Source organism: Trichoderma reesei, assembly GCF_000167675.1.
Source record: "Trichoderma reesei QM6a unplaced genomic scaffold TRIREscaffold_26, whole genome shotgun sequence".
Lineage (NCBI taxonomy): Eukaryota > Fungi > Ascomycota > Sordariomycetes > Hypocreales > Hypocreaceae > Trichoderma > Trichoderma reesei.
In genome coordinates this window covers 200336-213281 of record NW_006711173.1, presented here as the reverse complement: position 1 = coordinate 213281, position 12946 = coordinate 200336, and the positions used below count along the sequence as shown (strand labels likewise).

Genomic DNA, 12946 nt, shown 5'->3' with positions numbered 1-12946 from the left:
AAACTGAAAAGGGGGCATTCTTTTTTTCCTTGACGGCTGGAGAATTCCTTATTCATGGAAGGTGGCTTTTGACTCTCTGGTCGAAAGAATTGGCTTCTTCTTCTACTTCTTCATCTTTTTCCTTCTTCTTATTTCGTATCTTCTTTTCCTATGTCTTTCTTGTTTGGAGTTTCACGGAAACGGTGGCAGCATGCCCAGCCATGCGGACTGAAAGTGCTTCAATTTATCGCACATGGCTGGACGATTCTTACCTTTTTAAAAGGAGGGAGTGGAGGAAAAGGGAAGGCGAAGATCAGGAGGGAGCGGTGCAAAAGAAAAGGAGAGGGGGGGAAGGTCTCAAGTCATGGATCCTGTCGTTTCTGCTCATATATCATATCTGGTTTCCCTTTTGCTTCGATCACTGCGTCTTCTCATCGTTTGTTTCCTTGTTTTGCCCGGGCGTTTTTGACTCCAAAATGTTGACAGTACAGTACAGATATCTATCCCCCTTTTGAGTTTTACGGTTCCTTTAGTTTCGCTTGTCCTTTTCTGCTCGCTTTTTTGGTTGTTTTTGGGTCGTGCTTTTGTAGTTTTTGAGCCAGGAATCGCTTATTAGAGCTGCTTTTCGTACCTTATCTTTAGACAATGGTGGTGGTATGGTGTGATAGAATACGTTCTTGACTCGGTAATCCTTTCGTTTGGGTATCTCCTTTTCATGCCATGATTATTGCTTTCGGCTGTGCAAATCTATTGCCTTTCATCTATGAATCTGCTTTATATGTCTTGTGAGTTGCTTCAAGTTGTGCAAATCTGTTTCCATACGCCCCTACGTCTTACAATGTAGTGAGCCTGAAATCACCCAGACTCTCAACACAAGCCGTTTAAACGAGTCAAGCATAAGGTACTTGTTATTGCGTACTACCTTACTTCATGCGTGTCACGCAGATCGTCTCAGCTTAATCGAAGCCTTTGTCAATCTTTACCCCCATGCACACGGAGGCCCATAGTCCCCTCCCAGGCGCAGAATCAAACGGAGGAGAAGAATACAATTACACGAATGAGCAGAGGCAAAGAGAGAAAAGAACGGAAGAAAACAGAGGTACAACGCCCCCCCGCCAATGTGAATTCCCGCCGTAGACCGATTACCCGGGGTTGGTATGCCCATATGCCGTTTGCCCGCCGTACTTTCCAGGTTCCAAAAACAAAAGGAATAAACAGAAATGAGAATGAAGTAAAACGATGGCCTCTCCAGTTGATGGCCTTCTCAATCTTCGCGTTTGTCGCTTTCAAAGTAGAATCTGCCAAGCTTATCGCCTGCCCTGCCTGGGCTTCCCATCCCTGAGGGTCCGGCCCTCGACTCCCCGCTGTCCAGGCGCTGCACGATGCTCTCGGCCGTTTCCCTAGACGGCTGGCGTCCTACAGGAACTGGTCCGCGAAAGGTCGTGTCGACAAAGACGTCCTGGTCAGGGGAGATGGGGTTCGTGGGCGGCCCGTCCGTGGCCACGCCGTCCATCATGCGGGCGTACTGGCGCTCCTGGATGGCGGCCGCGCTCATAGGCGTGTCTCCGCCCCCCGAAGCGTATGAATCCCGCTCCCGCCTGGCCTCGCTCAGGCCAGAGTTGGTCCTCTCGAGCCCCCACTGGAACGCGGCACCGGGGACTGGCCGGCGGTGGTAGATGGGGCCCGAGACGGTGCTACCGGCGCCCTCACCAAAGCCGACAAGAGACACGGAGCCGTCGTCGCTCATGCGATCGTCGAAGCCAGTGCCGGTGGAGCGGTTGCCCTCAAGGTCGTCCATGGCATCGTGGTCGACGCCGGTGCTCGTGACGGACTCGGCCTCGCGGTAGTTGGTATCCGTGCTGCTCAGCATGTCCTCGTCGCGGTCGCCAGCGGTTCGGCGGTCCTCGCTGTCGCCGGGATGGCTCTCGGTTGCACTAGCGGTCCCGACGGTGCTCATCTTGGTCACGGCGACGGGCTGGCCATTGCTGTCGAAGTAGGCGGGCGTCAGGTGCTGCGTCGACGGATAGTTGGGCGGGAAGCCGGCCGTGGACGTGGGCGTGGTCTGGGGCGACATGGACGAGGCGCGGCCGGTGCTGGTGGGCGTCTGCGGCGGTCGCAGCGTCGACACTCGCTCGAGGCCGGCGAGGCGCGAGATGCGGTCGGCGCGCTCGGCCTCGAGGCTCGTGGCGGACGGGTTGTGCTGGTGGCCGCGGTTGAACAGGCCGCCGTGCAAATGGCCGCGGTGGCCGTCCTTGATGGCGGTCGTCGACAGAGCCGACAGCGACGTCGTTGTGCTCGTGGGCGTGCCACTGGGTTTCACGGAGCTTGTCAGCGATTGTGCGAGCAGCCACCAGACGTTGTCATGATCATGGTCATGGCCATGTTCATGGTCATGCCCATGCTCAACTCGCGCGCAACGTACGGCATTTCTGACGGAGTCTCTGGGTTGGACTCGGGAGGCGGCAGATTGGCCAGTGTCGGATGCGAGACCTGAGCGTCTGCCATGTTTGTGTGTGCTTGTCGTGTGCCCGCAATCTGTCGACGGCAGAGATGAAGAAGAAGAGGAGAAGGAGGAGGAGGACTGGAGATTTGAATCACCAGAGCTGAGAATATGGTGCGAACCTGTCGCGGGAGGGAGACAGAGGGTGGGAGCGGAGCGTGGCGTCAAATCGTGAGTCGTTCGTTAATCGTGCAAACTGCAGATATGAATTGCGGCTCGTGTCGCGGAACAGAAGAGAAGAGAAGAATAGTAACAAGACGAGATGAGACGAGCCTGTTGTTTCGCGGGTGGTAAATGTCAAAGGTGAAGGTGATGATGAAGAGTACTGGTATAACGCAAGATGGGAAGAAGTGCAAAGGAACAATAAAAGGTCCAAGGTTGATCGATGTGCATGTCACTTCTTTGTTTCTTCTGGCTTGGCTTGAGTGGACCAGGGCGTCGGATCTGGTGGGAAGCTTCCACTCAAGTTCCTTTCAGGCTGCTGCAGCCTTGGGAGCACATGTCACTCCACGCAGGGGTACATAGGCCTGACGTTTGATTGCAGGTACTAAGGCACAAGGCCGTATGTTTTTCTGGCCATGATGTAGGTAGGTAGGTATAGTTGAATGCCGATACTGTATTGAATAAGCTTCATGGCTCGAATGCTTTAGGAGTCCCATTCTGAGGGTACAGAGACAAGATCTCTTCTGCTGCCAGAATGGGGATGCTTCTTCATTGCGGTTCTTGCTCGTCTCTTATCGGTACTTGTTCGTCTATGGTACCAACTGTACATATATATACCTTAGGGACTGTGCGCCATGACGTAGCTTCGCCAATTGGCAATCTCAGGTCTGATGCTTGGCTTGCGCCAGCAGCGACTAAAGTGACACAAGTTCAATTGCATGTCTGTCCCTCTTCTCCATCGAACCGAGGGGGATACAATCACCTTACCTCGTGTATTCCTCGAGGGCTGTCTCGAGTTATCTTGTCCTAGGGATTCTGTCTTGATTACCTAGTTGAAGTTGTGTTTTTGCTGGTACAAATAACGCAGCATGTGCCGATGTTACATGCATGCATGCATGGAGCCCCTGACAGGACTGGCAGATCCCGGGTAATCGATGCGTCAACGGAGGAAAAGGATGCTCAACTTCCCATGATATCATATAGCAATCAAATAGAGAACCAAATTGAAATTCGAGCATGAAGTGGCATCTGCATATCTTTTCAGTTGCGAACAGGGAGGGCACAGATCAGGGGCTTTGTCTAAGGAGCGAAGACGCGTACTTCTGCTTGAAATTGTGATCACATACCCAGTAGTATTGAAGATCAACGTACATCGAATAATCAACAGCCACACATAATCAAATGCACCAATAACGACATCCCTACCCTATTTTTTTAAGAGATGAAGTGAGCTTTTCCATAGCCAATGTGAGTTGTACCCATGTTATCCCAAAACCGCCAAACGCTAATGTCAAACACCTAAAGAAGCCCATTTGCTGCTGCTAAGACGAATCATATACAAGAAAGCAAACAGCCGGAACAGCAAAGAAACACAGACGAAGAATACAAAGGACCGTGCCCAGTGCCTAGAGAACCACCATGCCCCCGCTGATGAAGATAAACGACAGGCTGAGGAGCACAAAGCCGGGCTCTTGCATGATCATGTTGGTCAACTCGGCCTTGAATCGGCTCCTGTCCGTCTTAGGAGACGGCGAGTCGAGCGAAGCGGACGGCGATGCGGCTGTGATATTGCCTAACGAGGATGAATTGTCGTGATATGTCCAGCGGCCGACTTGTTCGCTGTGCATCGACAACGCCACCACTTCAAGTGGGACGATGCCCTTGTCGGCCAGAGCCAGTCCGAGTAGGACGAAAAGTAAAGTGAGGCGCTTGAGCAGATGGAAGGCCATGTTGTGTGACTGAGGGAAGAGTGGTGTTCCTGATAGTAACCCTTATTTGAAACGGGTGGTCTATTTTGAGCCTGTGTAGGGAGGCAATAACACGGAGCGATGAGGTACTGTTAGCAGTTGAAACCTCAATGGAGAAGCGACACGGTGGAAAAGATATTTACAAGATGGGGGCATAGGGATGCCTTGTCCTTTTATGCTCTCCGGCCAACAGGCAGTCTGACTTTTTGCCGTCGTTCTAGAGATAAGCATGGAGTGGGAGAGGATGGCGTCAATCTGGTCAAGGGAGGATGCGATCCCGCCATGGAGACGACTTACACCCTCGGAATCAGGGATACGTATTGGTAGTAGGTAGGTAGTAAATGATCAAAGATACGACTGGACTACTACTAGCAATGCAGCCGTCCAACCCATCTATAGGTAGATACTAATGTCTGAAGAGGGGAAGCTGGCTTCCCGTTATCATGGGGGAGAGAAAAGTCAATCGAGCCAATCTCAGGCACGGCGTGTTAGTCGGTCTCATGCATACCAAAAGTAAAATGCAGGCCATTCCTTGGCTAATGCACATCAAAACAAGCATCCGCACCCGTCTTTGCGTCTGTAATAGTAGTATATCGCTCTTTGGATTTGTCTAAAGCTGAAGTTCTTGACCAGGATTACACTCTGCTCTCTTTAGCCCCGTCGAGCCGTCGGTTCCGGGCCAATTGTTGCATTGCGCGTTAGTCAAGCAAACACAACACCACCTTTGCCACCATCACCACCTAAGAGTCGTACGGACTAGTGACGAGGCAGCTTTGCGTGTCTTTTCCATCCGTCAACTGTAGAATCGTCATCATTCACCATATGCTACCGCTGTATGGCGCAGTAGCAGTAGAATCCAATGATGGCTGCACGTCGACTCTGTTCGGCTGGGAGACATCGCGGCCGTTAGAAGAAGATGGCTTCAAGTCTGTCCGTACAGTATCAGAGAGCATCACCTTGAAACCACACAGCTGCAGGCCAGGCGGGGTTTGGACGGGATCTCTGCTCCCTCTCTGGCAAGATTCAAAAGCCCGCACCTGCAGCTCCTAGGCGTTAGGTAGCTTCATCACCTCGATAGACTTTGCGTCTCCCAGCGTCACATCGATGCAGCTCCCGTCACAATGCATCATTCCAGCGGATGCTGATAGAGTTGAGACTGTTTCTTCAAGGTTCAGTCAGGGTCGAGGTCCTCGTCAGTTCTCGCCAGCATCAACCCCTGGCCACCCAGCCGTTAGTATAGTAATAGGTCTGGTGCATAGCGGGCTTTGCAGCGACTCTCCCTGGAGGGCCTCCAGCAGTCTCGGCCACTAACTTGCCGTCCCAGCCCTCCCTGAGACCGCTGAACCCCTCGCTACTAGCTGCAGTGGATGCGGATCCCGCGTGCCGATTGTCTCGCCTCCATCTCGCTCCGTTCCATCCTGGTGTCTCGTATCGCCGGCTGTCGCTCGTCCGTCAATCCACAACTCAAGTCTCCAGGTCTCCATGGCTTGCTCCCCCCTTGGCACCACCAGGACTGGAACCCGCAGAAGCCCCTCAGATAAGGCTGATGGCTGTTTGAACCTCATCCACCTTTCTCGAACCGTTCACTTCATGGCCATGCATCAGGCCTACATGTACCTTCGTTATCAATATGGGAATCACCCTCCTCCTCCTCCTCCTTCTCGCTGGTGACTCGACGACGTCCATTCTTCCGAACATCATCCCTCCGCTTCAATCCTCTTCATGCATGGATGCCTTTCACTGCCTTCGACGCTCTCCAGGCTGCAACGCTTACAAGCAGCTAGTCCACACATTCATCATGCACCTGCAGCCAATGAAAAAGGCCAAACAGCCTCCTGGTCCTACCAATCCTTTTTCCTGGTGAGGCTCTGCCCGCCATGGCTGCCATGAATGCCTGTGAATTGGCCCCGAACAAAACAATATGACTGGCAAGCGGCTCTTCCTACTACTAGCTTGTAGAACGGTTTGTGCAAGGCCACAGCGTCTCGCCTCGCCTCGCCTCACCTGAAGCATCGCTTCTACATTCCTTGCCTCCAGTCGACGTCTTCGTCCACCTACAATACTAGCACCGGTGTCGTTTCCGTCATTCCAGTCGCCATACGCCTTTCGACAGGCTCAGCAACATCTCCAGTGCCCGCTTACTCGGATATAAGTAATGTTCAACCTGGAACTCATATGGCTGTCCCACGCAACCCCCCACGTCGAGTGAGTTCTGCCTCTGACCCTGTCCCGTGTGAAACACCGCAGCATCATGACTGACCGTATGGCACAGCCTCGTCTTCGTCCATGGCTATGGCGGCAACCCCGAAACCACATGGCATGATGAATCCACGGGCAAGATCTGGATCAAAGACGAAGAGTTCATCACCCGCATCAAGAGGCCTATGCGCATCTTCTCTTTCAGCTACAACGGCGACGTAGGCGCGAACCTGTCATCGTCCAGCCCGGCGTTTCATGCAAACGATCTGCTATGCTGCCTGGAGCAGGCTCTTGGAGAATCTTCTGTATGACTTAACCCACCACCCACACTCGATATCGTGAACCAACTTCATCAATCGCTTGTTCTTACACTTTCCACTAGGGAAGGCCGTTGATATTCATTGCCCATGGCTTTGGGGGCATCATCGTGAAAAAGGTTTGTAAAACATGATGATCCGAATGCCGCAGGCCAGTCAAATCGTTAACTCGCAGCACAACCCCAGGCAATCCAGTTGTGCTTCTTGTCACCCTCATATTCATGTACCAAGAATGCGCTGGCCGGCGTCGTCTTCTTTGGCACCCCCCACGCCGACACAGATTCTGAGGCACTTTTGCAAGCCGTCAGAGGGACTGTCGATGCTTTCGGCTCAGGAGTTGGAGTCATGAATCAGGATGTTCGCGAGTTTGTTTCCATCGTCAGCCGCATCAACAGCGCCTTCATCGCTTGTAAACCTAGCTATCTGAGGCTGCTCTCCTTTTGGGAGAAACTTCCATCAAGGGCCAGTACTTCGAGTGCCGACTCTCACAAGTCTCTCGTGAGTATACTGATCTGTCTCTTCACGAATAGTGGAATGTTGCTGATACTGTACTCTCATAGGTCATCCCTCTCCAATGCCGGAAAGAAGAACTTCAGGGCAATACAGACCATATCATAGACTGCAGCCACGAGGAGTTGCCACGGTTTTCGAGCATATTTAGCGAAAGGTTCATGCAGTTCATGCAGATCTTTTCTCAATTCCTCGTCGATACGCTGTCAGAACGCACCGTGGCAACTATTGCGATGCCCGTTACCCGGGCATCATCACTGAGTCCGGAACGGCCTTTGCCGATCGAAGAAATCTCCGCCATCGAGAAGCATGACTTTCCAATAATCAAGCCTCGGCGAAGGACGTGGAGACTCGACAATGATAACCGGAGCCGGGAACGCAATAACAAGGACAACAAAGATGCCACTGCCAGAAATAACTTTCTTCGCTCGCTGAAAGGCTGGTCCGAGGCCAATTACGGGAATGAGATCTATGTTGCTGCCGGAACATGCGAATGGTTCAAGGATGGCTCCATATACAAGAACTGGCTCACCGACCCAAAATGTGGCACCATCTTCTATATAGGGGCGCCCGGACATGGGAAATCGCACCTCGCCCGCGCCGTTCATACCCATCTCAAGTCTTCCAAGCCGGACGACATTGTCATGAGCTACTTTTGCCAAAGGGGGGAAGAGAAACCCGCGATCTGGGAATACTTTACTTGGCAGCTGATCAAAGAGTGGCCAGATTGGTTTTTCCATATTCCGATTCAGTTTCGACGCAGCGTTCATGAGACGTCTCCTTCTCCCCTGGACCCTTCCGCATATGCAGAAATATGGACCTCTTTCCGAAGAGTCTGCTCGCCTCGAACAATATATCTCATAGTGGATGGGCTAGAACAAACGCCTTCGGCCAACTTTGCAGATTTCTTCGCCTTGGTAGAGCAGTTGAGGCAGCCCATTGCTTTGGAGCCGGACAAACGATCTAGCAAGCTGATGGAGATACCGACCAAGTTAAAGCTGGTAATCACGAGCCGATGGACGAATGCCACCTTCACAGCCTCAAGCACGACCTCATGCTGCTCTCTACCAGAAGACGACCTCAAGAAAGACATCGCGCTGTACTTGGACAAGAAGTTCTTGGCTATATCCAACGCAAGGCCAAAGTCAGAGCATGACCTGGTTCAGAAAATCAAGCAACAAGTCAATGAGAAGGCGGCGGGCTATTGGCGCTATGCTAAACTCGCGCTCGACGAGATCGAGGGACTGTCTGGCCAGAACTCCATCCACGAACTTCAGAACGACTACATTCCAGCGAAGTTGGCTGAACTGTACGAGCACAAGATGCTGCCGTTACTGCAATCCGTCAACAACAGCGAGAGGCACTTGCGTACCGTTTTCACGCTAATTGCTTCCGAAGACATTGGCCTTGCCTTTTCTCTCAAGCAGCTCGAGGACTTTCTCGAGTGCTTGTATGGTCCAGACGATATGCCTGCTGGAAGTCTTGCCGAATCCATACAATCATACTGCGGAGACTTGTTCTGGGTCAGCCCAACAGACTCACTCGTGTTTTCCGTCCACGCTTCTGTCCGTGACCATCTAAACGGCTACCTTTCGATAGAGCACAGGCAGACCAACATCATCTTCATCTGTCTTACATATCTCCTTGAGGACCGCTTTCGCAGCCGCTTGCCTCTGACTAGTAGAGAGAGCACAGTGGAGAAATTGGCCAACGCTGCGCCCTTTTATGGCTTCGCGGCCCAGGGCTGGCTCAGCTATCTTGCCAAGTTGAAGACGCTCAGTCCCCAGCTGATACCGCTGCTGGAGAGATTTTTGTCTATCGACTGCCCGCAGTACCGGACATGGCTCCATTGGAGGTCATGGCTCGTCAACGAAAAGGCTCAAGAACTGCCTCTGGAAATTGAGAATCCTATGATGGCCATAGTTCGAGAAGGTTGCGTCGCTGTCATCCAGCATTTTTCCCCGTCTTCAGCATCCCCTCTTGATGCTTGGAAGGCAGAACCCGAGGGTTGGTACCGGAATCTGCCGTTCATCAACAAACGACCATGTGGTGGCCAACTTGCAAGACAGTGGCCCGATATCACGGGCTTGCATGGTCACACGCTCCTCATGGCAGCAGCGCTGAGTGGAAGCCGTACCATGGTTGAGCACATATTACAGTGGAATGTCGACAGAACCGCGCGAGACGAAGGTGGCAGGACTGCTCTCTTGCTCTGCCTCACTTCAGAGCGACTGATGAGCCCTAAATCTCAAGCTCAAAAGGCAAAAGTATATGGTATCGTCGAAACCCTGCTACTCAATGGCAGTAGTCCGAACATAAGTGACTACCACGGGATCACTCCTTTGCACGTAGCTTGCGTGCGAGGTAGACTGGACCTTGTCCGGCTTCTGCTCGGGTTCCATGCCTTGGTCAACGTCACGGATTCATGGGGCTATACTCCTCTCGAAAGGGCATACTCTACTGGTAACGTTGCTTTGGTTGAGATGCTGCTCATCAGAGGCGGTGCCGACGCAGAGGCGTGGATGTTGGGCGGAGAGCCACCGCTGGCCAGGTGCATATACGACGGCAAGCTCGACATGTTCAAGGCGTTTCTCCCATTTGCGGACATCAACCAGACTACCGTGCTCGGATTCGCGCCCATCCACTTAGCCAGCGATGGAGCTGACAGGATAGAGTTTCTTCGGGCTTTGCTACCCTGGTCTGGACTGGATGTAGATGCCGTCAGCTCATCGCCCGAGAGATTCAAGGTCAAAGGCAGCACTGCCCTTGGGTTTGCCATCAACAGCCGTAACCACGCAGCACTGCATTTGCTCTTGGAAGCTGGAGCATACCCAGGGCTTCTGCCGGGGGTCAGCGTACCGCCGCTTCACGATGCCGTTACCACTCAGGATCGATCCATGGTGGAGCTGCTGCTGTTATATAGAGCGCCCGTAAACGGCTTCGTCCGTGGCTATTTCCCCTTCACCGCGTTAGGCCATGCTGTGGATTTAGGCCTTGAGGCCATCGTGGAGTTGCTCCTCCAAAACGGTGCAGATGCGTCTACGGAGGAAGGCTACGGCGTCACAGCTTTGATCGAGACAGCGGTGACGAAGGAGGGCCCCCCTATTCCCAAAATTTTACGGCGACTGCTGGAGTCACGTCATCCTCCGAATGTCAACTACATCCGAGACGGAGAAGATCACTGCATTGCAGGGGCCGTTGAGCAAGGCGATGTCGAAACTGTTTCTCTTCTACTGGAGCATGGAGCGGATCTGAGCATGTATTTCGAATCTGGAAAGAGAGTATCACCACTCCACACGGCTGCTGGACAAGGAAATGTCGAAATATGCGATATTCTGCTGAAGCACGAACCCCGGCTCCTGGATCTGCAGATGGAAAAGGGATTTATGATTGAATCCCCCTTATTTGAGGCGTGTCATCGGAAACAGAAAGAGACTGTCCGCTTTCTATTGGATAAGGGAGCAAAAGCAGACCAGGTCAGCTACTACTATCAGGAATCTCCGTTGTTTACGGCCTGTGATGTGGGAAATTTGGAAGTCGTCAAGATGGTCTTGGCAGCAACGCCTCACATGGTCAACGTCCCTTCGGCTTTCTACTGCACTCCTCTTGCATATGCCTGCGCCCATGGGGACCTAGAAATGGTCAAGCTGCTGATTGACGCCGGGGCGGAGATCTATCACTACAAAGGCTCTGACACTACAAGCGCCTTCAGCCGGATTTTCGAAGCCAAGGGGGACAAGCCGTTCAAGACGCTTCAACTATTACTGAGCAGCGGTCTGGACCTCCACGCCGTTGACAACGAGACTGGGCTCACCGTTCTCGGTCAAGCTATCGTAGATGCCGAAGCGAGGCACGTCAGATGGCTTCTCGAGCATGGTGCTGATCCGCTCCGTGCACAGAGAGGCCCTGGAGCCGAAGGGAAGTGGCGGACGGCCCTTCAGGTGGCTGCCCATACAAGCAATAAGAATATCATGGCGATTGTGGACTTGCTGCTGGAGCCGCGCTGGGGTCTATGGAATCACTTGACGCACAAGGACTACCATGGAGGCACTCTGTTGCCCGTAATGGGTCGATCGCGGAAGAATCTGCCAGTCATCTCCCGCCTAGTGTCCGCATGCGATACCATCTTTCAGGAGACAGGCAAGGATGTTTTCTCTGCCATTGTGGGCGAACCGAATCTCATCGGCCTCACTCCAGTTGACTGCGCCATGGACCAACTGGATGCGAAGCCCGAGGCATTGCCCGAGCTGGACAAGCTTATCGTCTTTCAAATCGATGAGCTCCTCGCCGGGCCGCGGACCATGGAGAAACACCTCCTCGCGCTAGATTACGTCGTCGGTCTCCTTTTTACACGCGGAGGGTACGAGAATGAAACAGCCGTTCTGGCCGAGTACATTCTCACGAGACCTCGAGTTCGATGGGATGATGACAGCTATTACATGGGAAGAGTTGCCCTACAGTCGTGCTTTGTCTGCGACGAGTCTATCTACGACCCTTACGTCTACTGCATTCTCTGCGAGAGCTCGTGGTGTGCGGAGTGCAAGGACAACCAGGACACGACCAGTCTACACGAGCACAAGTGGTTCCCCATGAACCTTCGCAAGGATCTCGATATCAACGCGCCAGACATTCAAAAAACTCTGGAAAGGCTCCGCGCACAATTAACTCCTACATCAGATGGCGCCACCGATGAACAACCAACCGAGGAACCACTCACCGTCAACGGAAGCTCCTCCAGCAACAGCCAGGCGAACGAGGAACAAGTCAATTCACCTCCTACAAACCCCCAAAGCTCCCTCCCGCTCGCCACGCTGCACGCCTTCAACTTCCTAGCCATCAGCAGGCCCATCTGGACGCCCTTCCTCCCCCTCTCCCCAGCAACCCAAGCCCTCGTCGACCCCTGGCTCGCCCAGTGGTCCGGGTCAGACGAATATCGCCGCTGGAAAGAAAAAATGGACCGAAGGACCATGGACTTTGAAATCTCCCCATGGAGACGCTTTCAGGAGATGCAATATCTGAAGCGAGGGTTCACGAGAGCGTATATGGATTATGAAGCCCTGAAGCGTGATTTTGTGCTCTCTGATGTTCGTCGGCTGTTTGCTGGTGAAGAAGATGGTGGCGTTGATGCGAGATCTGCGGTGCCAAAGGATCGGTTGGTCAAGGTGGTGAGGAGGAGAGACTTCTGATGACGATACACATGATTATGAGAAATGAATCATTGCCTACCTCTGTGGGCGGTTGGTTTTAGCATAGCTTTCTTTTCGAATTTTTGTTCCAGGCCAAATTTCATGATGCTACAGCTTATGGTCGTCATTGTTGTCTCACCAAGATAAAGATAGATGAGAAGCGATGCTGGATTCTATCATAAAGGAAGGGTCGATGTGTCATAGGAAGGCCAACAAGAGGACACAACCCTGCTAAACCGGGATCAGGTAATATATCCATCTAATTATTATGTATCAACCGTCTATCCAAACGTCATCACGTAGGATGTGCAATCCGCAAGACTACACCCCATGACCTTTCCTTCG

At 52.7% G+C, this 12946-nt stretch overlaps 3 protein-coding genes across 3 annotated transcripts; 1 reads left to right on the top strand and 2 right to left on the bottom strand.

The window, feature by feature from the left end:
• Positions 1–1243: 1243 nt before the first annotated feature.
• TRIREDRAFT_68717 (uncharacterized protein) lies at positions 1244–2484 on the bottom strand (the record flags this gene model as incomplete). The annotated part of the gene is made up of 2 exons (XM_006968795.1): positions 1244–2288; positions 2402–2484. 2 exons carry the CDS (start codon positions 2482–2484, stop codon positions 1244–1246), a joined length of 1128 nt encoding a protein of 375 aa, XP_006968857.1.
• Positions 2485–3729: 1245 nt separating this feature from the next.
• Positions 3730–4427, bottom strand: TRIREDRAFT_123777 (uncharacterized protein). Its single transcript, XM_006968794.1, has one exon. The coding sequence runs from the start codon at positions 4369–4371 to the stop codon at positions 4048–4050; it is 324 nt and encodes a 107-aa protein (XP_006968856.1). The 5' UTR covers positions 4372–4427; the 3' UTR covers positions 3730–4047.
• Positions 4428–6544: 2117 nt separating this feature from the next.
• TRIREDRAFT_111382 (uncharacterized protein) lies at positions 6545–12748 on the top strand (the record flags this gene model as incomplete). Its single annotated transcript, XM_006968834.1, has 6 exons — positions 6545–6594; positions 6662–6893; positions 6971–7024; positions 7137–7403; positions 7466–12567; positions 12694–12748. The coding sequence occupies 6 exons, from the start codon at positions 6545–6547 to the stop codon at positions 12746–12748; spliced, it is 5760 nt and encodes a 1919-aa protein (XP_006968896.1).
• Between the last annotated feature and the right edge of the window lie 198 nt (positions 12749–12946).

Excerpts from the sequence above, each read along its gene's own strand:
- TRIREDRAFT_123777 (XM_006968794.1), bottom strand. The coding sequence starts at position 4,371 with ATGGCCTTCCATCTGCTCAAGCGCCTCACTTTACTTTTCGTCCTACTC.